Raw genomic sequence first — 26,273 nt, 5'->3', positions numbered from 1 at the left:
CATGATTCTTAGTGGTCTTAGGAGTCTTGTTGTCAGTTCTGATATGTTCTTGATGTAGGACATTGTGGCCAGTGTGTTAGGGCGTACTGTGTCCTCTTGTTCTTCTCTGTTTATTAGGCATCTGCAGATGAAGTTGCAGGATATCCATTTATAGCGAGGATTTTATATAGGCACTCTTCCCCTTTCCTGCATAGTTCTGGAGTGCTGCATTGTGTCCTGGCCCATTTTAATAGTGTTCTCATGCAGCTTTGTTTGTGGATGTTGGGGTGGTTGCTGTGGAAGTTGAGGATTTGATCAGTGATTTGATAATTCCCACAACATGCAGAACCAATGTCGTTTACAAAATGCAACGACTGCCACAAACACTACATTGGACAGACAGGAAGGAAACTAGCCATCAGAATACATGAACATCAACTAGCAGCAAAATGGCATGACGAACTCTCCTTAACATCGGTACACTCGGACAATGAAGGCCATCAGTTTATCTGGGACAAGGTAACCATAGTAGACCAAGCCAAACATAGACACGCATGGGAATTCCTAGAAACATGGTTCTCCACCCGTAATGCAATCAACAAACATATAGAATTGGACCCCATCTACAAACCCATACAGATCAAAACCGGAAAGGACACTACTCACTATAACGGAGCAGACAGTATAAATTCCAAATGGAGTGGAATAACATTGCTTCATCGGAGGCTCCACTGATGATGTCACCTAGCATGGTGATGACACGTCTGAATGAGAACAAGACAGCTTGGCAAGCAAGTCAACAACCTCACCCAAAACCCGAGCTACAGATCTTTGCCAAAATCTTCTTATCTCTCTTTCATTGCATTTCCATTCTCAATTTCCATGAGACTGACCTGCATTTTTGATGCCTCTATACTAAACTGCTGACCAACTAAGTTTCCTTGCTTAATTACTACGCCAGATAACATTGTAAGTTGTTTCCTTTTCTTTGGTACATTCCCTCTCCTTTTGAAAAATGCCATCAACAGCATCAACCTTGGTCTCTTCTTTATTTAGAACTACCATTTTAGCCAATTTCCAACTTCCTTTTCTTTTTTAATGCCTTTACACAAATTGGTATCGCTTAAATACACACTCAGCTTTTTCACAAGGTATGCTTTAAAATCTTGAATCAAGTTTCTGCTGTGCCACAGCACAAATAGCCTGAAACAGTCACGAAGAATGATATGTTCTATGAATATCAAAGCCTTATACTACCGTCTTCTCTCTCTGAACCTCACTGCACTGTTAACAACCCGATGTGACCAATAACTTTAAACAAGAAATGTGAATACCCAGTGATCAACTTTAAGGAATTAGATGAGGTTTCCAGTTTTAAGACTAACACTGTAAATAAAAAAATCTACACAACTAAACCAACTGAAAAGCTAAATGCAGCAGATACTGTAAATCTAAACTAAAAACAAAAAATGCTTTAAAAGCTCAGCAGATAAGGCAGCATCTGTATTAGTTCCCAGTACTGCCTGACCTGCAGAGTATTTCCAGCATTTTCTGTTTTTGTTGACAATACAATACTTTGTCATCACTCTAGGCAACTAATACAGTTGAGTTAGGTCCCCCAACCGCATCCCAAAACCAACCCAACTCGTCCCTGCCTCCCTAACCTGTCCGTCCTTCCTCCCACCTATCCACTTCTCCTACCTCAAGCCCCACCCCCACCTCCTACCTACCAGCCTCATCCCGCCTCCTTGACCTGTCTGTCCTCCCTGGACTGACCTATCCTCATCCTACCTCCCTGCCTACACTCACCTTTACTGGCTCCATCCCCACCTGTTTGACCTGTCTGTCTCCTCTCCACCAATCTTCTCCATTATCCATCTTCCATCTGCCTCCCCCTCTGTCAATATTTATTTCAGAATCCCATTCCCCTCCCCCATTTCTGAAGAAGGGTCCAGACCCGAAACGTCAGCTTTCCTGCTCCTCTGATGCTGCTTGGCCTGCTGCGTTCCTCCAGCTCTACACCTTGTTATCTCCTTAATACAGATGAGATTGTCATCACAGCTGCCAAATTTGATTCACTCCACATGATATAAAGAAATAGCTGAATGATTGGATACTGAAAATACTATGGCTTCTGACAACATTTGGCAACTGTACAGAAGACTTGTACTCCAGAATTCACTGCACATAAAGCCAAACACTGGCATCTATTAGTTCACGTGAATAATTGCTGAAATATTCCTGCCCACAAAAATTTAGGACAAATTCAAACTAATGAGTTACCAATCTATTTGGTCTTTTCTGGATCATCAAATTGTTGGAATAGTTCATCTACAGTGCAATCAAGCAGTACTTGCACAGCAATAAACTGCTCACTGACACTCAGGTAGGGGCCACAAGGGCCACTCTGTTCCTGACCTCATTGTAACCTTGATCTAAAAATGGACAGAAGAGCTGAACTCGCGAGGTGAGGGTAAGGATGACAGTCCTCAAAACCAAGGCAGCATTTGACATAGTATCACATTAAGAAGCCCCAGCAAAGCTGGAATCATGAGAACCATGGGAAAATTCTCTGTTGGAGACATTCCGAGCATTAAAATGATGATAATGGTTGTTGAAGGTCAATCATCTCAGCCCAAGGACATCACTGCAGAAGTCACTTACAATAATATCCTCAGATCAACCATTTTCAACTTCTTCATCAATCATTAATTAGCCCCCCGTCGCCATCACAAGGTCAGAAATGGGGATGCTTGCACCATGTTCAGCATCATTCACAACTCCTCAGATACTGAAGAAGTTACCTTGACCATATGTAGCAAATCCTGATCAACAGGCTTGGACTGACAAGTAGCAAGTAACATCCATGACAGACAAATGTTACACAATGACTATCTCAAGCAAGAGAGAGTCTAACTAACTATCTCCCCTTGACATTCAATGAGATGACCATTACTTATGCACCCACTATCAATTTCCTGACCAGAAACTGAATTGGACCAGCTTTGTAAGTACCTTGGCTACAAGTGCAGGTCAGAAGCTAGGAATTCTTTAGCTAGTAATTCATCTTCAGTTTTCCCAATGCTTATCCACCATACACAATGTGCAAGTCAGGAACATAATGAAATACTCGCACTTGTCTGGAAGGGTGCAGCTCCAAACACCAAGGAAGCTTGAGATCACCCAGGATAAAGCAGAGCCTGCTTGATTAGTGCTGCATCACCTTTGGTGTTTGCTTTGTTTGCCACTGATGCACAGTAGCAGTAGGATATACCATCAAAAAGGTACACTACAGCTATTTGCCCAGGCATCTTCAACAGCTCTTTCCAAATCCCCGATCTCCATCTCCTAAAAGGACAAGGGCAGCAGATGGGAACACCAACACTGCCAAGTTCCTTTCCAAGCCACACACCATCTTCACTTTAAACTATATCCCTGATCTTCCATTTTCACTGGATCAAAATACTGGAACTCAGGTACACCCACAGTGCTGTGAGGAACAACCTACACCTCAAGACAGCGGAGATTCAAGAAGGCAGCTCAACAGCAAAGGCCGCACAATACCACCCAAGGACAATTAAGCAGAGGCAATAAACGTTGGCCTAGTCAGGGATGTCCACATGCCATTAAAAATTTAGAAAAAAACTACAGCTATTGCATCTCCATCTTCCCATCCCTTGGCTCCCTCTTCTTAATGTTTCATCAATGAAACAGTCAAAATTATTTTTAACCAATTTGTTTTTTTTAAATTGCGCTAAAATATTCATTTTTTTGGTCCTAAGGAATAAGAAATATGGTTCACCAGCAAAGCACACTGTCATGTAAAATAGAACCACTGTCAATGTGTAAACATTTGCCCAATTGTTTCAAAAACTATTTGCTTGTTAGATTCGTGCATGTGCAATTTCATATGATTTTTGCCATATTGTTCTGTTTCCCCCACTGTGCAAGAATTGATTCCCTACTGCACTTATTTAGTCATTGTTTAAATGTAAACCCATAAATTAGGGCTCTTGAACAGTGATAGTGTCCCTAGTTCAAGTCCCACTTGCTCCAGAGGTGTGTAATAACATCTCTCAACAAGTTGATTAGAAAATATCTAAATCCAGAAATTAAGTATTAGGTTGTTCTATAATAACATTCAATCATGTTCATGCCAAAAAGTCAAACATATGTGGTTCCATTAAAGCTCTCTGGAAGGTGATGAGGCGTGGTCACATAAGCCTATTTTGCATTCCTGAACACGGGGATAAGGTGACCAATTGTAGCACAAATGTTACAACTCAACTGAAATGAGATACCTTGACATAGACCAGCTATTTGGGCGAGAATGTTATTTGGCTATTTAAGGAGGCTCTTGTTGAGCAGTAGTGGTGTCCCTACCTCTGAGACAGGAGTCAGGTTTAAGTCCCACGTGCTGCACAGATAATGTGATGACATCGCTGACACATTGATTATAAAATATCTACTTGGCATTTGGGATAAATTGGTTCAACAAATTTGATTTGTGAACACAACTAAGGGCCTCCACTGCACAAGAAAATATTTAATGAACAGAAAAAGCAAGAACTGCAGATGCTGGAGTCAGAATTAATGTGTGAAGCTAAAGGAACACACTAGGTCAGGCAGCATCAGAAGAACAGGAAAGTCGACGTATCAGGTTTACACCTTCATTAATAATTTGTTCATAATGTGTTATTTGCAAAACCTGTTCTTCCACACTATTAATTTGGCAGAACATGTGGCGTATTATATATAATTAAAATATCCTTCAACTTTCTGCCATGTTAAATATTCTTGTAATCATGTGAACAACTCTACTTTTTTTGCAGGGACTGATGCTATTCTTATTGGTAGTTTGGGACATTAAAACTCATATCTAAATTAAGTAATAAAGTTGAGCTAACCCATTAATTTATCTCCATAGAGTCGAAGTGTGGCCAGAGGGAGTATAAAATTAACAAGATTGTTGGAGGAAATAAAGCTGCCATTGAATCTCACCCTTGGCAAGCAGCACTCTACTTAATTGACAGACGATCCAAAAGTCCATATTTTAAATGTGGAGGAAGTCTGATCCAATCTTGCTGGGTTCTGACAGCTGCACACTGTATTGACCCAAGGTTGGTTATATTCACAACCATTTATGCCCACAGCTATGCATATCTTTGTGACGTGAAAGTGAAAATATTATTCTCCGTCTTTGATCCTGTATTGCAGTCGAGAATGTGGTTTGAGGAACCAAAGCGATAGTACCATACCCACACCTCTGACTCATGTGACTCGGATATAAGAGAATATTTAAGATATTCAGCAAATCAGTTGCTTCCTCAGTTGATCTACCTAACTTTCTTGGTATTGACTTATATTTCTCAACATCAACTTATACAATGGAGGAACTCGGGGATAGAACAATGGAACTTTCCCTTGTCATGTGAACATAAATATTCTTTGCACATATTTCTTAATATATTCAAAAATTTAACGTGTCAATGAGATAAAATTTGGTTTGTACAGTTAAAATGCCTTAATCTAATCATTGTTCAGATCAGGCTTATTTAGTTCAAACCGACAGTTATCTTTTTGCAACTTGACTTAAACAGAATGAATGATTCTTGTATATTCCATATTATAGCCTTTACAGAATCTTTCTCCCTGAAATCTTTTACGCTTGTCACAGAAACTGGCTACCTACCAGTAGTTTTGTTTTTGTTACATTATATAATATATGCACATAAAACTTGATGCTAGCATCAGCTGTCAGTCAAAGCTGATTCCTCCTCCCATTCAGAAAATAGCGATAAGTTTAAATTGGCAATTATCCCATTGAGTTCGAACATATGGAATTGTCACAGCAAAAATTAATTTCAACCGTCACTAGAATGTCATGTTTCTTTCACTGTCTTCATAAAGCTGATTTAGATATTTGGCTAAAAGTAACATAAATTGGATCTGCTATCCCTATCCTGTGAACTTTACTCAATTTTTACACTTGAAGTTTCCTCACTATATGCAACATTGTAGGCAGTCAAACAGTTGGCTATCAGAATAATGTTTTCTAAACATGTTTTTATAAACTGTTCATTGATGACAGATTATATTTTAGCAACTCCTCTAATGAGCAAAGATTGAAGAACTGAGTGATAATATTGATCTTTCTAAATCTGATACAAACATGAATTTCTTGTGTAAACAGGAGTTGGAGAATATTCAGTGTTATATTGTCCTTTATTATTCAATTTTCTAAAATGCTTATAACTTTGCACAAAATTTACTAAGTGTTCTGAAAACATTTTCTTTTCCTGTTCAGAATTTCTCACTCACTGTACTACGTAACACTGGGGAAATCTTCAATAAATGAAACTAGTAAGAATGATCAAACATTTGCAGTGGAAAAAATAATAAGCCATGAAAGTTTCAATGGTGATACCTTTGACAATGACATAGGTAAGCTAGCATCTGTTGTTGGCATTAGGTTAGTATAGCTTTTAAATAAGATTCAGATCACAAATCTCAAACTGATTCCTTAATCTAAATTAGAGCTCTTGAAATTAAACAAGAAAAACTTAAAGTTTTGATTAATTTCTTTTTTTCTTTTTAGCTCTGCTGAAGTTAAAATCTCAAAATGGGATGTGTGCAATAGAGTCTAAGTTTGTCCACCCCATTTGTTTGCCATCTAAACACCTTATACTTCCTGAAAACACACAGTGTGAAATTTCTGGATATGGGATGGAAATTGAATGTAAGTTGAAAATTCTGATTTATTTGTCATGCTTTTTTTACTTTCAAAGTACAATCCTCCTTAGCTTAAAAAAAACTCCTTATGGTTTCATCTATTGTAAAAAAAAAAAAAATGCAGATGATTGAAGCTAAATGATTGAAATAATATGTTCATCAGGGATAACACTACTTAATGCAACTTACTTGCAGGATGTCAATTGAAATTTTGTTGCCACTTTAATTTCTTGGAGATATCAAGCTATAAGCCTATAGTAGAATGTAGACATGTCCAGCACAGAAGAAAGAGGCTAATCCTCTAGCAACACCTGTGCTGATCTTGGAAAGAGTAGCATTATTTTTTCGCATGTTCTTTCACAGCCCTTTCCCCACCACATCCTCAAATGCCTGAACAATCCTTTTCTTAATTTATGGAATCAATTTCCACCAACGTTTCAACTGAATTAAAAAAAATTCTCATCTTCCTCTTGATAATTTGCCAATTATGTTGAATATATTCAAATTGGTTTTGATTAACTCAAAAGAAAGAATTATTATTCTCTATCTACTCTAATACAGCTACCTCACCTCTTTTCCCAAGGAGAACAGTCTTAATTTTTCTAATGTCTCGTAACTGAATTCCAATGACTTAAGATTACAGTATGATAATTTTGTATGATATACTTTTATTCAACAACTTAGAGTAGTGCAAACCCTTAGTCCATTGTCTCTATTATACTGTCCATAATGTTTCTTTCATATTTTAGTGTAAACTTCACACCATTCACATCTTTTATGATGCAGAGGAAAAATTTAACTACATTAACCATATCTTTAGCTTTACATGAAGATTTCCCTTACGTTCTCATTAGGCCCAACTCTTTCCTAGCTAACCACTTATGCTTTATTTAAGGAATATCTAGTTCACAAATCATGTCAATATTTTAGATGTAATATTAAGTTCAGGGTAGGTTAAATTTGTAATCAAAAGCTAATTAAAATTTAGAGAATATCAAAATGCCTGAAGAAATGATAGTGTAAGTCAGAATGAATGAGGTAAAAATGACAGGTGCCTTACTGAGCTAAAAAAAGCTAGAAGCGGGATACCTGTAATCCTTAGTAATGGTTCTGCAGAGAAATATTTTGTTTTGGAGCTAGACTTACATTAGTGATGACCAAAGTAAATGATAGTTAGCTTGGCTTGCACTATAAGCAAAGTAACAAAAAGTAAACTAACTTCATCACTGAAAGCAGATGAGGCTTAATCTCAAGTTTGGATTTTATTGAGATCAGAGACTGGAAGTTCGCCTGGTTTGAAACTTAAAAGAATACAGTGGTTCCTACAGAGTCAAGAGACTGAGGCATCTACTGTCAAGACAAAATGAAACCTCTGACAATGGCTAGAAACTATGACATGTCTATGTGTAATTCCTATGGAAGTAAACAACTTTAAGATTAAGAGAGAATTCTTAGGGGGATTAAGAAGTAAACATTAATGTGTCACATCAGTAGTTTTAAACCATATTGTTTTGTTAATAGCACTCATTTTGTTCACTATTTTTATATACAATAAAGTTAAAACTAGTATTACTCTATTGGTTAAAATAAGATGCTTGGATTTCTCTTTAAATGTTAGGAGATCATAACATTTATAATTTTAATAATATATTAGGTTTGAATTTAATGATGCTAGATCATCTTTACATGTAACCTCTCTTTCCTTCCATATCAACTTGGCCAATTTCCTCCTGTAATTTCCATACTATTCCTGGTTACTAATTGAATCTTGCTTTGAACATATTTCACAGATCTCTTTTTGCTCTTTTGTTTTTTCCTATTTTGCTATCCAAGACATATATTGGCTGGTTATACTCTACATTTTCCCTTGAAAGTAACTTGCCTAAATATACCAGAACCCTTGGCTGTCTTTTCCGTTTGCACTTCTTGTACTGTTGATGCATTTGAACTGATTGTTCTATAAAGGTTTCATGAATTTTGTAAAACATGTCTATATATGTCAACCTAAATATTTCCAGGACTTTACTTCAACTGTGTTGCAAACCAACAGACTTTCTCAAGACTTAAAGCATACATATTTATTTTTGCATTTTTTTGTTTTAATTCAGTTTCTCCCTTCTACTCCAAAATCCTGAAGGAGGCAAGAGTGAATTTGATTTCACAGCAAAAATGTAGGTCTCCTGAATATTACGGAAAGAAATTAACAGAAAACATGTTGTGTGCTGCACATCGTAACTGGAAGGAAGATGCTTGTAAAGTAAGTAAACAGAACCATTGAAATTTTCTAATGAAATTCACTAAAGCGGAGGAAACAAAATTTATATATTTTAAAAATAAACAGTACCATATAATGCTTTTGACACTCGTAGTCTTTATTTCTTTCTAAACTTAGGATTTGTAAAATTAATTTTTAAATGTAAATGCATATATATTGACTTCTGCAGACTGGGAGAACTTCCAGCAACCTGTCAACATATTTCTATATATATGTTGGGCTGGACTTTACAATCATCGGCAAAAGAGCACTTGTTGTACCCAGTACTGACAGCAGCATTGTTATTGGCTTTTAAGTGGAGATATGCTCTAATTAAACGTCTGATCATAGAAACACCTTGAATAGGCCAGGAAAAATTAGGCTTTTCGGCTAATTTAAAGTCTAAATTGGAGAGTATAAATGAGATCTGAATCGTGTTCAGAAAGCAAAATCAATAAACATTGTGAAAGAAAGACTGCATTAGCAGAGATAAATAAGAGACTGAAAACGTAGAGGAACTTATTTTAATCTTTTTGAACGTTACCAACATGCTAGATTTTGTAAAAACCAAAAGAACTGCGAATGCTGTAAATGAGGAACAAAAACAAAGTTGCTGGAAAAGTTCAGCAGGTCTGGCAGCATCTGTGAAGGAGAAAACAGAGTTAACATTTCGGGTCCGGTGACCTTTCCTCAGAACTGATGGTAGCTGGGAAAACGTCAGTTTATATGCATTTAAACTGACATTTTCCCTGCCACCATCAGTTCTGAGGAAGGGTCACCGAACCTGAAACATTAATGCTAGATTTTGTATCGTGTATCGTCATAGGATTTATTAATGTTCTGTGTAAAGGCACTCCTAGGTAGCAGGGACCACAATATGAATGAATTTTACATTCAGTTTGCTGGAAGGATGTTCCTGATGACCAGGGGTCATAGTCGAAGGATAAAGGGTAGGTCATTTAGGACTAAGATGAGGAGAAATGTTTTCACTCAGTTTGGTGAGCCAGTGGAATTCTCTGCCACAAAAAGTGGTTGAGGCCAAAACATTGAATGTTTTCAAAAAGAAGTTAGGAATAGCTCTTAGTGTTGAAGGGATTAGAAGGTACAGGGAGGAAGTGAGAACTGAGTTGAATGATCAGCCATGATCATATGGAATGGTGGAGCAGACTTGAGGGGTCAAATGGCATAATCCTGCCCCTATTATCTATCTTTCTATGAAAGAGACAAGAGTGGGTTTAAGACTTTTATTTTAAACCTAAATAAGGGCAACTATGTGATTATGAAAGCTGAGTCAGGATACTAGGCAAGGGAGTAAATCAATAGAGAAATAGTGCAGAGGTAGTTAAGAATACTCAGAATAAGTATAGTTCTGCTGTAAAGAAAATGTCTAAGAGCATAGCCCGTCATCCAAGATAAATAAAGAATTTAAGGTAGGTTTCAAACTTGAGGAAAAAAGCATATTGTCACAAGATGACTGTCAGGTTAGAGAATTAGAAAGAAGATAAAGAATGCAGCAAGCTACCGAAGGATTAACTGGGAGAAAGAAATGACAGTATGAATAGGGGAATCTAGGTGGAAACGTACAGTTAGCAAGGGATTCTATCAATAGTTAAAAAGGAAGAGAGTAAGTGATTGTTGATTCTCTAAAGTGTGAGAATGGGGAGCTAATACTAAGAAAACTGATTGAACCATAGGCTGACAAATTCCCAGGTCCTGACAGACTTCATCTTAGGATATTAAGAGAGGTGGTTATTGATGTTGTAGATGTGTTGGTGTTACTTGTTCAAAATTCACTCAATTCCAGAAAGACTCGTTCAGTCTGAAAGTACAAGAAGGAAGGGAAGCAGAAAACTATAGGACTTGTCATGGGCAAGATATGATAATCAATCATCAAGAATGTTATAGCCACGCAGCGAGATGTGATCTCATTGAGACATAAGATTCTTAAAGGGCTTGACAGTAAATGTGGAGAGGATGTTTCCCCTCATGGAAAAGTCAAGGACCATAGGGCATAGTCTCAGAATAAACGGGTACCGATTTAAGACTGAGATGAGGAGGAATTTCTTCTGAGGGTTAAGAGTCTTTGGAACTCCTTGCCACAGAGTTGTGGGGGGAAAGAGTTCTTGTGTGTATTTAATAGATTAAATATAGAACTTTGAGACAGATTCTCGATCAGTAGGGGAATCAAGGGTTATGGGGAAAACACAGACAAGTGGATGTGAGGAAGCTATGATCCTGTTGAAGGCTCGAAGGGCTGAGTGGCCTACTCCTGTTGCTATTTCTTATGGTCTTTGGAAAACTCAAGGTAATTGGGAAGAATCAGCATGCTTTTGTGAAAGAGAAATGTTTAACTGATTTTTAGAGTTCAGTGAATGAGTAACATGTGCTGTGGTAAAAGGGAACCCTACTATATTATACTTGAACTTCCAGAAGGCATTTAATAAGTTACCATTTAAAAAAATTATTACACAAAGCAGGAGCTCATGATATAGGGGCAACATATGGGCCCAGACAGAAGATTGACTGGCTGGCAGAAAACAGATTATGCATGAACAGGACTTTGCTTGGCTTGAGATCACGTGAGTGAGTAGACAAAATTTGGCAGGTGGAGTATCAATGTGGGGAAATGTGAAGTTGGTTACTTTGGCACGAAGAACAGAAAAAAGCAGGATATGATTCAAATGGAGAATGCCTACTGCATTCTGAAATGCAAAGGGATCTAGGTGTTCAAGTATGAGTTATAAATAAGGATGAAGTTACAGCAAGTAATTGAAAAGTCTAATGGATGCTGTCCTTTATTCTGAGAGGAATTGAACTTAAAAGTAAGAATGTTATGCTTCATTGGTGAGACCACATATCAAATATTCTGTGCAATTTTGGTCTCCTTATTTAAAAAGATATAAATGTATAGGAGGTAGTTTAGAGGAAGTTTACTAGATTACTACTTGGAATGAGCAAGTTGACTTATCAAGGAGAGGCTTGACAGTCTAGGCTTGCTTCGACTGGAGTTTAGAAGAGTGACTTGATTGAACTATATAAGATAGTGAACAGTCTCGAAAGGTTTATGTGGAAAGGATTTTTCCGCTTGTGGCAATTCCAGAACTACAGAGTATTATTTAAAATATTTAAAATAAGTTAAAACTTAGCAGTCACACTTATAGGACAGGGATGAAGAGAGTTTTTTTTTTCTGCTTGTTATGCAACTTGGGAACTCTCTGTCTCAGATGATGGTGGGAACGAGGTCATTGAATATTTTTAAAACGCAGATACGTAGATTCTTGATATACAAGGAAATCAAAGGTTACCGGGGCAGGTGGAAATGTGGATTCAAAATGCAACCAAATTGAATTGAATGGCAAAGCTAAAAGGTCTATTTTTGCTCCTAATTTGTATGTTCATAACATACTTCTGAAGGAACTAAACACCAAAACTGAAATGAAATTAACATTAAGTTATCTGTGCTAGTGAAGTTGTCCAAAGTAATTTTAACACAATTAAATATTCACTTACTCTTTAATGCTCCAGCTTGTTTCTTGGGCAGTTAATCAGTTTAGTAGTCAGGTTTCCAACTTCACATTGTATATATAACTTAATATTAATAGTGAGATATGGGTGTAGCTGAAACTTTACAGGTGTAGGGCAACTTTCAGGTTTCTGTCTTTAACCCTAAGTACGCATGCTGAAGAGATTGCTGTACTACTCCATAATATTGATAGCCAAAAAAAAATTAGTCTTATCATTACCATTTACATAAAATCTGAGCCAGTGTTTTACTTCATGTCAGAAATAATTCAGTGTTTAAATACAATATTTACTTTGCAAGTAGTAGTAAACAATGCAATTGTTCTAACTTCAATGGAATAAAAAAAGGGGGAGTCATGTAAAATGGGTGACCCATTTAATGAAACCAACTAAAATCAAAATAACCATGTTACTTTTGTAGAATATTATAATTCAAATGTATTCTCCCCATTAGAATATTGTGTTGTTTAACATGGTAAGGCTAATTCGATGCATCTTTTCATTCTCAGATTCTGGACTAGACTATAAGTTAATTAATCTTCTGTGTCAATGTATATAAGCAGCAACAATATAGCAATTTACTTAATTAATTGACTGAAGTAATAATCAAACTGCTTATTCTCTGTTTAATGACAGGGAGATTCAGGGGGACCTTTTGTATGTGAAAACAATGGACGAATGCATCTTTATGGAATAACTAGCTGGGGAGATGGGTGTGCCCGAAAAAATAAACCAGGCGTTTATACAAGAGTTTCAAACTACATCCAGTGGATTGAAAAAAACATGATTTAGGAGATTTCAAATCACTGGTCTCATTATCAGCTGATCAGTTACCGTAATTATTTGCAGTAAAGTTTGTGTATCTGATACTATTATCCAATCTACCTCTTATTCCTGTAATCCATAGTTTTGATGAAGTTTTGAAAAAAATGTCATTTAAAGCACACTTTACAACTGCAACATTTTAAGTCTTGTCTGCGTCAGACAACAAATCCCTTTTAAATTTTTCATTTAATATAGCTAACCTTAATAATATTTTACCAATAAATGAAAAACATTCAGCTTAATATGTACAAAACAAGACATATGTAAGCAAAGAGCCAGTTTGTAAGTTTTGCTATCAACTGTTTTTGGCTTCACAGTTTGCAAAATGTGCATTATAACTTTGAATTAGTCTCAGTTTATATTTTGTGATTAGAGGGAGATCAGGCATAACTGCATTATTCCCAAAAGCAAACTTCTTGAATTTAAACAAATTCGAATGCTGGCTAATCTGCTGTTAATTATTTTACTGTTTATTTCCTAACACAAAAATGCCAAGTCTTTAAGATGCAATTTATCAGATTATTTGCACTGCAAAAAGGTAGATACCGAATCAGACCTCAGCCTACATCATAGTGGCAACAAACAACAAACACAGGCTGTTTTCAAAGCAAATGTCATCATTTGATACATTTGGTTGATGTAGCAGGTTGTATGAAGTATGTACAAGTCATTATTTGGAACATAATTCAGCAGGCTAAACTGGACCTTCATTTTATTGTGGGTCATAAGACTTGACAATAGAAGCAGAAGTAGGGCCTTTAGCCTTTAGAATCTGCTCCACCATTTAATATTGTCATGGTTAAGTTGGCCTTTTCTGTCCATTCAGTGTAATTTGTTAAGAATGCTGATCATTTTTGTTAGCATTGACAAACATTTTTTAAAAGTTAGATTAGACCTCAGATATCTTGTGCAAATTCTTTTCCACTTTTATTTGAGTCAATTGATATGTACACTATCTATTAATAGAGAATGTTTGAAAAGTTTATTCACTTTGAACACTTGAATTATACTTAATTTGATCCCAGAAAGCCATACGAAATCCTGTTGTACATATTTAGGTGAGACTACTCTTATCTCTTTTGATGTTACTGCTGAAAACTTTTATACATGATCAAACCCATGTCTAAATTTTGATCTTTTTCAGAGCTATGATATTTATCTAGATTTTAAATTTTGTTTGGGATTTAAGATCATATAATTTTACTTTGTAAAATTGTGACTATATTTTGTATTCTTCTGATAATTTCAGTTATGCTTGTCAGTTGTTTCAATAACCAGTGGTTGTGCTTAACCTATCAATTGTTATTTTTTATTTAATCACTAAACACTGTATTTGGCCACTAACTAAAATTTTATTTACAGGGACAGTATCAGTATTTTATGGATAAATTCACGTGTTCTAAGTTAATGTATAGTATTAAATAAGGTATTGTTTATACAACTTTTATCATAAAAAGTACTAAATGAGTACATGCATAATCCTGTAAAATTCCAAATAAATTACATGGGCTTTTCCAAAAAAAAAAGCAATTGAAGAGAATGCCAGGGATTTGTTGTATGTTTTAAAAGAAAGTGTTGATTTGTTGCCCTCGAGGTAGTTCCATTTTGTGCCAAATGAAGCTGTGAAATATCGCCAAGGAAATTTATGCCTTTATTTATCATGTTCACTTAAATAACGAAAGGAAATGTCTAATGCTATACTAGTGATAATATCTGAAATTGCATTACATGGTATTTTAACAGTCCAACGATGTTTTGTATAAATTTTATTAATGATATTTACATGGATGAATAAGGTTAATTCTTGAAATACATTTGTTTACTTATAGTTCCTGTACTTACGACAATTACAGAATACCACTCATCCAGTAAAATGCTTAGTATGAAATAAATCAGTTAGGACACAGCTTGGCTACTGGTGTTTGACTTGTACCTACTTTATAGTTTACCTCAATTCCTCATACAAAGGTTTTGGTTTTGTCTAAAGATTGTAAATTGTTTCAACTTTATAAGATAATTGAAGCCATTAACTAATATTGAAATTCACGTTCAGTGAATTTCATTTGCTATTTTGAAGATTGGTACTTTGTTCAATGAGGAAACTGCATCCATACAGGGTACACACAACTATCTTAAAATGTGAAATGTCAAGTAAAAATGTCACCTACAGGAGTAAAAATAGACATATTACTGACTTATTGAGTTAGTGCTCTGCTTTTTGTCTATGCAGCCATGTTCAAATCATTAGAAAAATAGCAATGTTTTATATGTTCTACATTCAGTTAAGTGCATTTCTATTAATATTGTTGATACGATCTATGAAATATAGATAGGCCACAAGAGTGCCCTTAAAATAATGACCACTGTTTGTGGTTTTCTCAGAATAATTCAATTTCATTACTGAAATGCCTGTCATAATTGAAAAAAATTGACTTGCAAGTCATCATAAATAAGTGACCCCAATTATAAATACACATTATCAAATAAAGCAATTCACAGAACATTACATTAAAATAAAACCTGGATCTTATATAATACATGCTGAACTGACTTTAACGTTCAGTCACCAAACAATTATAGTCATGACGGCATATACATGAGCATTCGTGTTTTACCTATTCATTTTCAACCATTTTACAAAATTCATAAACATCCATGAGTGTCAATATGTTCAGTACGAATCTCATTCCTTGTCCTACCATAAATTTGAAGATTGCATCTCACTCATTACTCTGTTGTCTGAGAAGCAAACTGCCAAGAGCATGAACAGCATCATATAAATTTAAGAATAACAGAAAATTACAATAAACAGAGGGAATGGTAAAACTGGTCAACCAATTTTGTTAATGGTTACACACCTTGCAGCTAATGGCATTGAGTTGTGTACGTCATGGTTGCTGGGCAACATTTCAGAACTTCAACTTCAAACTTTTATTTAAATCAGACATCTGCTTTTAAGCAAACTTTCAAGTTATTTATAAATACACTGGTGAAAAAGCCATATTTTTTGCACTAAATTATGTTTCAAAATATCAGCTATTTTTGACAAGTACAATTCTTGCTTAGTTTTTAAATTCGGGGCCAGAATCAAAAATCAAATGCAGCAACAATTTATCCACAAGAGGGCAATATGGGATCAAGCAACACAGTAAAGTAAAAAAAGTTTAAAACGCTACAACTCCAGTTCATTGTAAAATTAATCTAAAGTAGTTAATGTAAATTTCAGCTCCATTGCAATGTTGAAAATGGGATGGTTTCTACAACGGGTGACTGATCTATATCGCTAGTCTTAGATCCAGACCGCAAGTTGCAAATCTTGAGTTTAATTCTGGTTAAACTCTGAAAATATAACACTCATGGTCCAACTAAATATGAGACCAATTTCACCAAATAAGTTACCAAAACAAATGCAACAGAAACGGTACTTGTCAAATAATGGACTTATCTTCTCCAAATTGGAATAGTAACCCTCAAGAGGCCACGATGCTGTTTCTTCTTGTTTCATAAGTGCATAAAATGTAGGAGCAGAAGTAGTGCATTTGGCCATGGATTCCACTCTGCCATTTAATGAGATCATGGCTGATCTGATCATCCTCGACTCCACTTTCCTGGCTTTTTCTGATAAGCCTTGATTCTCATCCCCGATTAAAAATCTGTGTATCTTGCCTTAAATATACTCAATGACCCAGCCTCTACACTCTCTGCAGTAAAGAATTCCACACATTTATCACCCTCAGAGAAAAGAAATACTCCTAATCTGTCTCAGATAGGCAATTTCTTATTCTGAGATTATGCCTCTGGTCCTAGATTCTCCCACAAAGGGAACCAACCTCTCTGCATCCTTCCTGTCAAGTCCCCTAACAACATTTTATGGTTCAATAAGGTCTCTTCTCAGTTTCATAAACTCCAATGAGTACAAACCAAACCTACCTCAACCTCCTCGTAAGAAAATGCCTCCATAGAGGAAATCAACCAAGTGAACCTTTTCTGGACTGCCTTCAAAGTCAATATATCTTTCCCTCAGATAAGGGGACCAGACTTTTTGCAGTGGTCCAGCTCTGATCTGACCAGTGCCGTGTAACATTTTAGCAAGATTTCCCTATTCTTAGACTTGATTCCCTTCAAAATAAAAGGTCAACATTCCATTTGCTTCGCCTATTACCCGCTGGACTTGGATGTTAGCTTTTTGTGATTTGTGCACTAGGACCCTCAAATACCTCTGTGCTGCAGCTTTCTGCAGTCTTTCCTCATTTAAGTAATACTATTCAGCTCTTCTATTCTTCCTGCCAAAGCGCACAGCCTCACATTTTCCCAATTGAAAATCCATTTGGCGAGTTTTTGCCACCCATTTAATCTGTTTATATTCTTCTGTAGGTTTCTTCTGTCTCCTCACCATAAAATCTTAAGACAAAGGAGCAGAAGGGGATCACTCAGCCCACTGAGTCTGCTCCATCATACAATGTGTTCAAGGCTGATCTGATAATCCTCAACTCTTCTTTGTTACATTTTCCCCAGAACACTCAATTCCCTTACTGATTAAAATATGTATCTTAGCCTTGAACTTGCTTCAAAATTCAGTCTCTGCAGCCCTCTGCGGTGAAAAATTCCTCAGATTCACAATTCTCTGACAACCCAATATTCTGAGATTATGCTTTCTGGTGTAAGACTCTGACAAGGTTGCCTCTCATTCTTCTAACTTCAATACAGTATGGAGCCCCAATCTACTCAAACTCCCCTCATACAAAAATGCCTCCATCACAACTGCGTGAGCCTTCTCTGGACTGCATCCAATGCCAATACATCTTTCCTTAGATAAAAGGACCAAAACTGTTCAAAATGTTCCAGATATTGTCTGACCAGTGCCTTGTATGGTTTTAATAATACTTCCCCATTTTACACTGCATTCCCTTTGAAATAAAGATCAAAATTCCATTAACCTTCCCTATCATCTGCTAAACTTTGATGCTAGCTGTTTGTGGACAAGAATTCCCAAATGCCACTGTTCTGTAGCTTTCTGCAGTCTTTCTCCATTTTACATAATATTCAGCTCTTCTATTCTTCATGCTAAACTACTTAAATTCACATTATATAACTACATAACCACATTATATTCCATCTGCAGATTTCTTGCCCGCTCGCTTAACCTGTCTATATCGATCTCTCTGCCATCCTCACCTATTTTCACAACTTCCATGAACTTGGCTATAGTTCATTCACTTTCCTAATCCAAGTCATTGATATATATTGTAAATAATTGTGGCACTCCACTTATTACAAGCTGCCAACATGAAAATGCATTCCGTATCCCAAATCTATGTCTTCTCTTTGTTAGCCAATCCTCCATCTATGCTAATATACACCCTCCAACATCATGGGCTTTGATTAATTGGCCTAATGTGTGTAACCTATCACATGCCTTCTAAAAATCCAAACATATTATATCCACAATTTTCCTTTTATCTGTTCTGATTGTTATATCCTCAAAGAATTCTAGTACATTTGTCAGATATAATTGCTTTCATGAAGTCATGTTGACTCAGCTTGATCATATCTCGTATTTCTAAATGCTCTGCTGTTACTTCTTAGATTCTAATATTTCCTAACAGATGTTAAGATAACTGACCTATACTTATACCTATCCTTCCTATTTATTTAAAAACTAAAACTTCCTTTGACATTTGAACTAAGCCTTTCCTTAGAAACAAAATTCCATTTTTTAAATTGTTAACAACCAATTTTCTATTGGAAAGATACTAATTTTTGTACTGTCTTTAACATCATAGACTCTGATTATCTTATCTGCACGAACAATTCTGAAGAGTAGACCTTACTAACATTTCAGAAATCATAACTTCATATGTTTTTGAACCCTGATATGTTCAAGCGTTGCATTATATTCTTCATTGGCAAAATAATGTGTACAGAGATGATGAACAATTCATTGTCTTGGATTCACTGCAGTATGTGGATCCTATCAGCATTCACATCCAAAGGATCACTAGTTGCCATTTCCACCATCTCTAGCAGGATGCCACCACCAGATACATATTCCCCTCTCTTGTCAGCCTTCTGCGGGAACCGTTCCCTCCATGTCATCTTGGTCCACTCCTCCTCCACTTCCAACAGCTCCTCACATCTCCGTGGCACATTCCCTTGCAACTGCAGAAGGTGTAACATCTAGCCATTTATTTCCTCCCTCCTCACTATTCAAGGTCACAGTCACACTTTTTAGGTGAAGCAGTGATTTACCTGCACTTTACTCAAATCTAGTCCACTGTATTTATTGCTCACATTGTGGTCTCCTCTACATTGGGAGACAAAGTGCAGACTAGGTGACCACTTTGCAGAAATGACCCTAAGCTTCCAACTGCCTGCCATTTCAACAGACTATTATGTTCCCTGGCTAACATCTCTGACTCGGGATTGTTACGGTGCTCCAGCAAAGCTCAGTACAAGAGCATCTCTTCACTTGGGGACCCTCAACCTCCTGGACTCAATGTTGAGTTCAACAATTTTAGGACTTGAGCACCTTCTCCCATTGTCCTTACCCCAACTCCCATACTCCAGGCCTTGATATCACATGAGTTCTGACCACAAACAACCCAATGTCAGCCACTAATGGTCCTCATTAACAGCTATTTATTCTCCCAGGCTAAACTGTACCCATTCCCTTGTCTGATGAAGGGTCTACGCCCGAAATGTCAGCCTTTCTGCTCCTATGATGCTGCTTGGCCTGCTGTGTTCATCCAGCTCTGCACCTTGTTGTCTCAGATTCTCCAGCATCTGCAGTTCTCTGATTCAATTTTAACCCCTTGTCTGCCCAATTGTTTTTCTTTCTCTCTCTCTCTCTCTCTCTGGGCTCTATCCCAACCTATTGTTTACTCTTTCCCACCCTGGTATATGCTAAAATCTGTTGACCCAAGAAGTTAACTCTGCTTTTTCTCCACAAATGCTGCCAGACCTGCTGAGCCTTCCCAACAATTTCTATTTTTGTTTGTAACCCAAATCTTGATACTAAGAGCTGAAAACAGTTCAAATCAATACACACAGGCCTGTTAGATATTTTAAATGAGAAACTGAACTATTTTAAAACTTAGCTGTACCTTTGAGGAACAACTTTCCACCTCAAAGCATTCTCACACATTACCCTAAGCTTACATTAGCCTCAGCCATTAAACAATAAAACTAAAAACCTTACATTCGTCCAGTCAAATTACTTTCTCCCCACAGAAACTGTTGAATAACTAACCACACTTAAAAGAGAATATATTGTAATTCTTCATATATGTAATGAAATTAAAATGACTAGTTATTGAAAAATGACTCAATTCCACAGCCCCTTGTTTTTAAAAGATAGCAACAAAGCTTCAAATACATCCAGAAGAAAGATATCACATCAAAAGAGAGTTTCAGGAAAGAAACAGAACACCCAAAAAAGCTAGATTTTGATAAAATCTATTAATCCCAGTCACTAAATTCTATGATTTTCCCTCTATTCTTGAGTAATCACAGAATGTTGTTCATTATCCCCTTTTCCAGCTCAGCTCAGAAATCTGCATCCTCTGGATCCATTGTACTGAGTATTTGTATTTCAAATGCACAGATTTAATACGCTGCCTCAGAAGTTTCTGCAGGGGAATTAACTAATAAACTCAGAATTCTATCTTTTCCAACACAGATGTCAAATATTGATCATATTTCAATGCAGACACAACATTCATTCTAGAAATAAATTATGTGCAGGCATACCAGCATTTTGTTACACAGCACGATGGCTCAGTGGTTAGCACTGCTGCCTAACAGTGCCAGGGACCCAGGTTTGATTCCAGCCTCGGGCAACCATGTGGAATTTGTACATTGTCCTCGTGTCTGCATGGGCTTCCTCCAGGTGCTCTGGTTTCCTCCCACAGTCCAAGGTCGTGCAGGTTACGTGGGTTGGCCATGCTAAATCGCCCACAGTATCCAGGGACATATAGATTAGGTGGATGGGTCCGGGTGAATGCTTTTCAGAGGGTTGGTGTGGACACAATGGGCTGAATAGCCTGCTTCCTTATTGTAGGGATTCTAAGGTATGGAAGAACAGAAACAGTAGTTCCATTTGATTTAACATTTCCACACTTTCTAGACGGATGAATGACTTAATTACTTGTATATCATTGAGTACCTTCCCTGTTCTGAAAATGGGTACAGCAATTTTCCCAAGTAATAATTTCTCACACAAATCCTGAATTTCAAAATCACATTTAATAACACTTGTGCGTGGAGGACCTCCTGAAAATATTAATTAATTCCAAAGAGACCGTGCAAATTTTGAAACACTGCCAGGAGTCCTTAACTCAATTTCTGAATGACGAGTATCAGGTACCCAAAGACAATCCATTACAATTATTTTAATTAATATTGGGAAATCTTTTGTGTCAATGCACAAATAAATCTCCTACCTACATACTGCTTAATAATATAATATGATTTCTAAAATTGTCATGGGATGAAGACTCCATCTGATATAATGTGAATAAATAATGTTAACTATAGAATTTTCATTACAGTATACATTCATTTTTTTCCCAAAATATGCAACCTCAGCAAAACAAAACTATTCAGTAAAACCAACACACGTCAGATATTGTAACACATGAGAACAAATAAAATAGGTACAAAAGTAGGCCCTTCAGCCCTTCACACCCACTGCAAAAAAAGCTGTGCTCTACTCAGAGGAGACGACACTACCAGACCTGCCCAGTCTTGTCTGCAGATGCCATCAGGGATAATGAGGTGCCCATGGTCTGGAGGAACACTCAATAATGCTGTACAATGGATAACGACATCCTGCACTCAGTGAGGCTAAGAACCACCATTTCTCTGCTACGTTATATAAAAAAAACTCTGCTATTGCATCCACCTCCCACCAAGGCTCATGATCTATCACTGACAATATTACATCCAACATCTTTCCTCACTTGCTCTCTCATACCCCTCAGACTAATTCTGCATGCCCTCTGCATTGTCTGCTCAGTCACTTGAACACCTAACCATCTTTACCCCACCTGCACTAGCACTAACTGCTGTTCCAGCTATTTGCATCTTATTCAACCTCTTCATTCTTCTCATTCAGCAGAAAACAAACTGACATTCATCTCCTCACCCTTTTTGAGAAGAAGGTCCTTGCCCTAGAAGAGGACTGTGACCGTTCATATGGTGATGTCACAACCTGCATTACCCAGCAACCAAGTCAGAATCATTGCCCATTTCTGTGCTGCTGACCTATTGCTGCCACTGATTGATTCAGTACAGTGAAAAGCTTTGTTTGCGAGCAGTACAGGCAGTATAGTAAGCGGGACATACAGATCACAGGTTGAAAAAAACTTGGACAAAGTGAGGCATACAGGTTACACCGCACAGGATGTGCACAAGGCAAGATCAACATTAACGAGATTATTATTATTTTAAGTTAGACAGAGTCCAATCATCAGTCTAATAACATCAAGGAAGAAGCTGTTCTTGAACCTGTTGGTGTAGGTGTTCAAGCTTCTGTATCTTCTGCCAGACAAAAGAGGTTGTAGGAGAACATTACTGGGGTGGGATGGGTCTTTGATATCGTTGGCGGCCTTTCTGCAGCAACAAGATGTGTAAATGGACTCCATGGATGGAAGGTGATGGTATGGGCTGTGCACATATTCTTCTGTAGTTTCTTACAGTCCTGGGCACAGCAGTTGCTATACCAGGCAATCATGCACCCAGACAGTATGCTTTCTATAGTGCATCTGTAAAAGTTGCTGAGAGTCCTTATGGACATGCTAAATTGTGTAAGCCTCCTAAGAAGAAATAGCGCTTTTGTGCCTTCTTGATCGTCGTACCTACTGTCGTCACTCCTAGGAACTTGACGTTCTGAACCCTCTTAACCTCTGCTCTGTTGATATGGATGGGGCTGTGTTGTCCTCCTTTCTTCCTAAGTCAATGATTAGTTCTTTTGTTTGGTCGACATTGAGAGAGAAGTTGTTCTCTTTTCACCACGTCACCAAGTCCTCTATCTCCTTTCTGTTTTCTGACTCATCATTGTTTGAAATCCATCCTACTATGGCAGCATTGTCAACAAACCTGTAGATGGTGTTCATTCTAAATTTGGCTACACAGTACTGGGTATACAGCGAGTGCAGTAGGGGGCGGAGAACATATCCTTGGAGGGCTCCAGTGTTGAGTGTTATCATGTAGAAGGTGCAGTTGTCTATTTTCACTGATTATGGTCTATGGGTCAGAAAGCTGAGGATTCAGTTGCAGAGGATGGAGTTCAGACCAAGGACTCGGAGTTTTGAGATTAGTCTGGAAGGGATAATGGTGTTGAAGGCAGAGTAATAGTCAATTAGCAGGAGTCTGAGGTAGGTGTCCTTAATGTCCAGATGTTACAGGGATGAGTGCAGGGCTAGGAAAATGGCATCTGCTGTGGACCTGTTAAATTGGTCGGCAAATTGAACAGGATCGAGGCAGGCTGGGAGGTTACAGTTGATGTGGGCCATGATCAGCCTCTTGAAGCACTTCATGATTGTGGAGGTCAGACCCACTAGGTGGTAGACATTAAGGCATGTTCCACATGCTTTCTTAGGTCCTGGGATGATGGTGGTCTTCTTGAAACAGGTGAGGACTTTGGCTTGCCTGATCTCTGATATCTCTTATGCAACGCATTCTCTCTTTTGTCTCCCCTCCGTTAGCAGTGAAATCTATGCTGTATTTGCTGTCAGGACGGTGGCCTTCTATCTCTTCCCCTCACCTCCAATTCCTCATGGTGTCGGTCATTAGCAACTTCTATAAATGCATAAGCAGATACAGGAGTAGCAGGCATGTATGTTGGAGGCACTGGGCAAACTGAAGAGAAGGTTGGAGGACAATCAATGTGTGTTGCTGCCTGTGTCATGTCAGCATCCAGCTGCCTCCATAGACAGATTGGTGACTGCCATGAAAGCCAGGTCCAGCAGTCTCAGTTTCTGCTAAGCTTATACGCAGGCCTAAATTCCATCACGGCATGAGGCACAGTCAGCATCCCAGTCTAGGTGAAACCCCACCCGTTGAAATCATTATATTCCCTTCTTGGTTGCCCTCCCTGCCCCCATTAGCTTTGATCTTCTCCACATTCCCATCTAATCTTGTTGTTTAAACTGCTCATATCACCTAAGCCCTCAGAATACAGCATTTGTGCTGGACTATAATAATGAACACCCCTCCATTAAAATCAGGGTGGAGCTCTTTATCACCACACTACTTGCTTAATCTGTTATCTCCTCTACATCCTAAAATATTGCCGCCAAACCCCACAACTGACTTCTCCTGCTTCCCTCCCACAGCAGTGGCCTCTGATAACCACTTGCTCACACTCTCATTGAACTGACACCCAAGACTGACTGTGGTCCACCCCCTCCCCCAACTTGACTTTGACAGAAAGCCCCGATCAATAAATGACCCAATGCCTGGCTGTTCTTGTAGGACTTAACTATGGTCCACATCCCACCTAAAGCAAAATGATGTGGACCCCCTGACACTGACTGCTGAAAGCGGGCTAGCAACCTCCAAGTTCCTGGACCGATACTGGATGATGACTTTGCCTTACTGTGCCAGGAACACTTAACTAAAGGCTGTCTCCCTCAACTATTTCCACCATAGCACTGGGATTGCACATAGATGCAGTGGGAGGGAAATGAAAGAGATCTTACAAGAGCACGTATATGGCATGGGTGAAACATCGTTGTAAATATATTATCATATTTGTAAATGTATGTTCACTTTTCATCATCAGTTCTGTGAGTAAATGCAATTTTAGCTGCAACTGCAACAGAGACTAGCCTTCTTAGTAGTACATGAAGATCTAACTCTGCCTGTACATTAGCTATCCCTTCCATAGTGCCTACCCTAGCATGAAACCTTGTCATGACTGAATGAGGGAATACTACATGTGGTGAAGGCTTCTATCCATATGTAACTTTACCTTTTATGAAAGGGTAAAACTGCATAGAAATATAAAGTCATTAAGCTGCACTTGCATTTGGGAACAGACATAAAAGGCTGGTCACGTGAACATTAAAACATTTACTGTCCGTGAAAGAGGACTTCATTGCTACATTGAACAAGGTTGACAAAGAAGTTCTGCTTGTGTTGCTTTGCTGTGCATTGCTGTAGGATGCTGAAGGTGTTGTTCTGTTTGAAGAATGTCCTCGTGTTCTTATTCAGCTCAATACTACACCTCTCATGGATCCCCACTGTCCATCATGTGGACTCAGTGTGTATTCAGTTGTCCAGAGTAAATATTCCAAGGAAGAAGAGACATCCTCTGTCTGGATGGTAATGGTACGAATATCTATACGTGACCCAAGTGGAAAACTGATGGGAAAGGTGACGCTGTTTGGCTGATGTGGGGAAGATCTGCATCAGTGCAGTCACTGCTTCCAGAAGGTGAACTTCATCAAGACACGCTCTGTGTTCAAGTGAAGGCAAGTACCTTGAAAAGGGCAGCAGAGTGGTGATGCTGATTGGCTGACGTGGGGGAAAGCTCTGCATCAGTGCAGTCACTGCTTTCAGAAGGTGGTTTGCTGAGGGGCTGTTGTCAAGTGACAGTCAATGCTAAACACTTCCTCAGTGTTACCATCCCTACTTCATTCTCTAACCAAAAAAAAAGCACACAGACACTGCTGTGAGGACCAGAACCAAAGGGAAAAGGAGTGATCCAGGGAAGCTAAGTGAGGGAAGACCTACATCGGGTATTCACAGCGATAAGTAAGGGTAAGCATTTAATAAATTTTCCTAAACATTGCTTGGGGATAGATATGTCAGTCAGTGGGGTTAAGTGCTTCCCTTGTGAGATATGGGAGATCGTGATGCTTCCTGTGTCTCAGATGACTACATCTGCAGGAAGTGTACCCAATTGCAGCTCCTCACAGACCACATGGATAGGCTGGAGCAGCAATTGGATGCGCTT

The 26,273-nt window shown here is 37.9% G+C and overlaps 1 protein-coding gene across 2 annotated transcripts in view; it reads left to right on the top strand.

Moving 5' to 3' along the window:
• Positions 1–15,219, top strand: part of LOC109923740 (tissue-type plasminogen activator-like) — a 39,893-nt gene extending 24,674 nt beyond the window's left edge. The window contains exons 8-12 of one of the 2 annotated variants that reach the window (XM_048616328.1): positions 4,907–5,099; positions 6,287–6,423; positions 6,578–6,718; positions 8,820–8,968; positions 13,124–15,219. In XM_048616328.1, coding sequence (XP_048472285.1) covers positions 4,907–5,099; positions 6,287–6,423; positions 6,578–6,718; positions 8,820–8,968; positions 13,124–13,279 — 776 coding nt within the window. In that variant the 3' untranslated portion in view covers positions 13,280–15,219. The remainder of the gene's footprint in view (positions 1–4,906; positions 5,100–6,286; positions 6,424–6,577; positions 6,719–8,819; positions 8,969–13,123) is intronic. The other variant, XM_048616329.1, reaches the window with a different exon arrangement.
• Positions 15,220–26,273: the final 11,054 nt, after the last annotated feature.

The sequence above is a fragment of the Rhincodon typus genome, chromosome 34 (assembly GCF_021869965.1).
Source record: "Rhincodon typus isolate 14 chromosome 34, sRhiTyp1.1, whole genome shotgun sequence".
Taxonomy (NCBI): Eukaryota; Metazoa; Chordata; class Chondrichthyes; order Orectolobiformes; family Rhincodontidae; genus Rhincodon; species Rhincodon typus.
The sequence above is the reverse complement of the archived record's forward strand: the minus strand, read 5'-3'. Positions and strand labels throughout refer to the sequence as shown.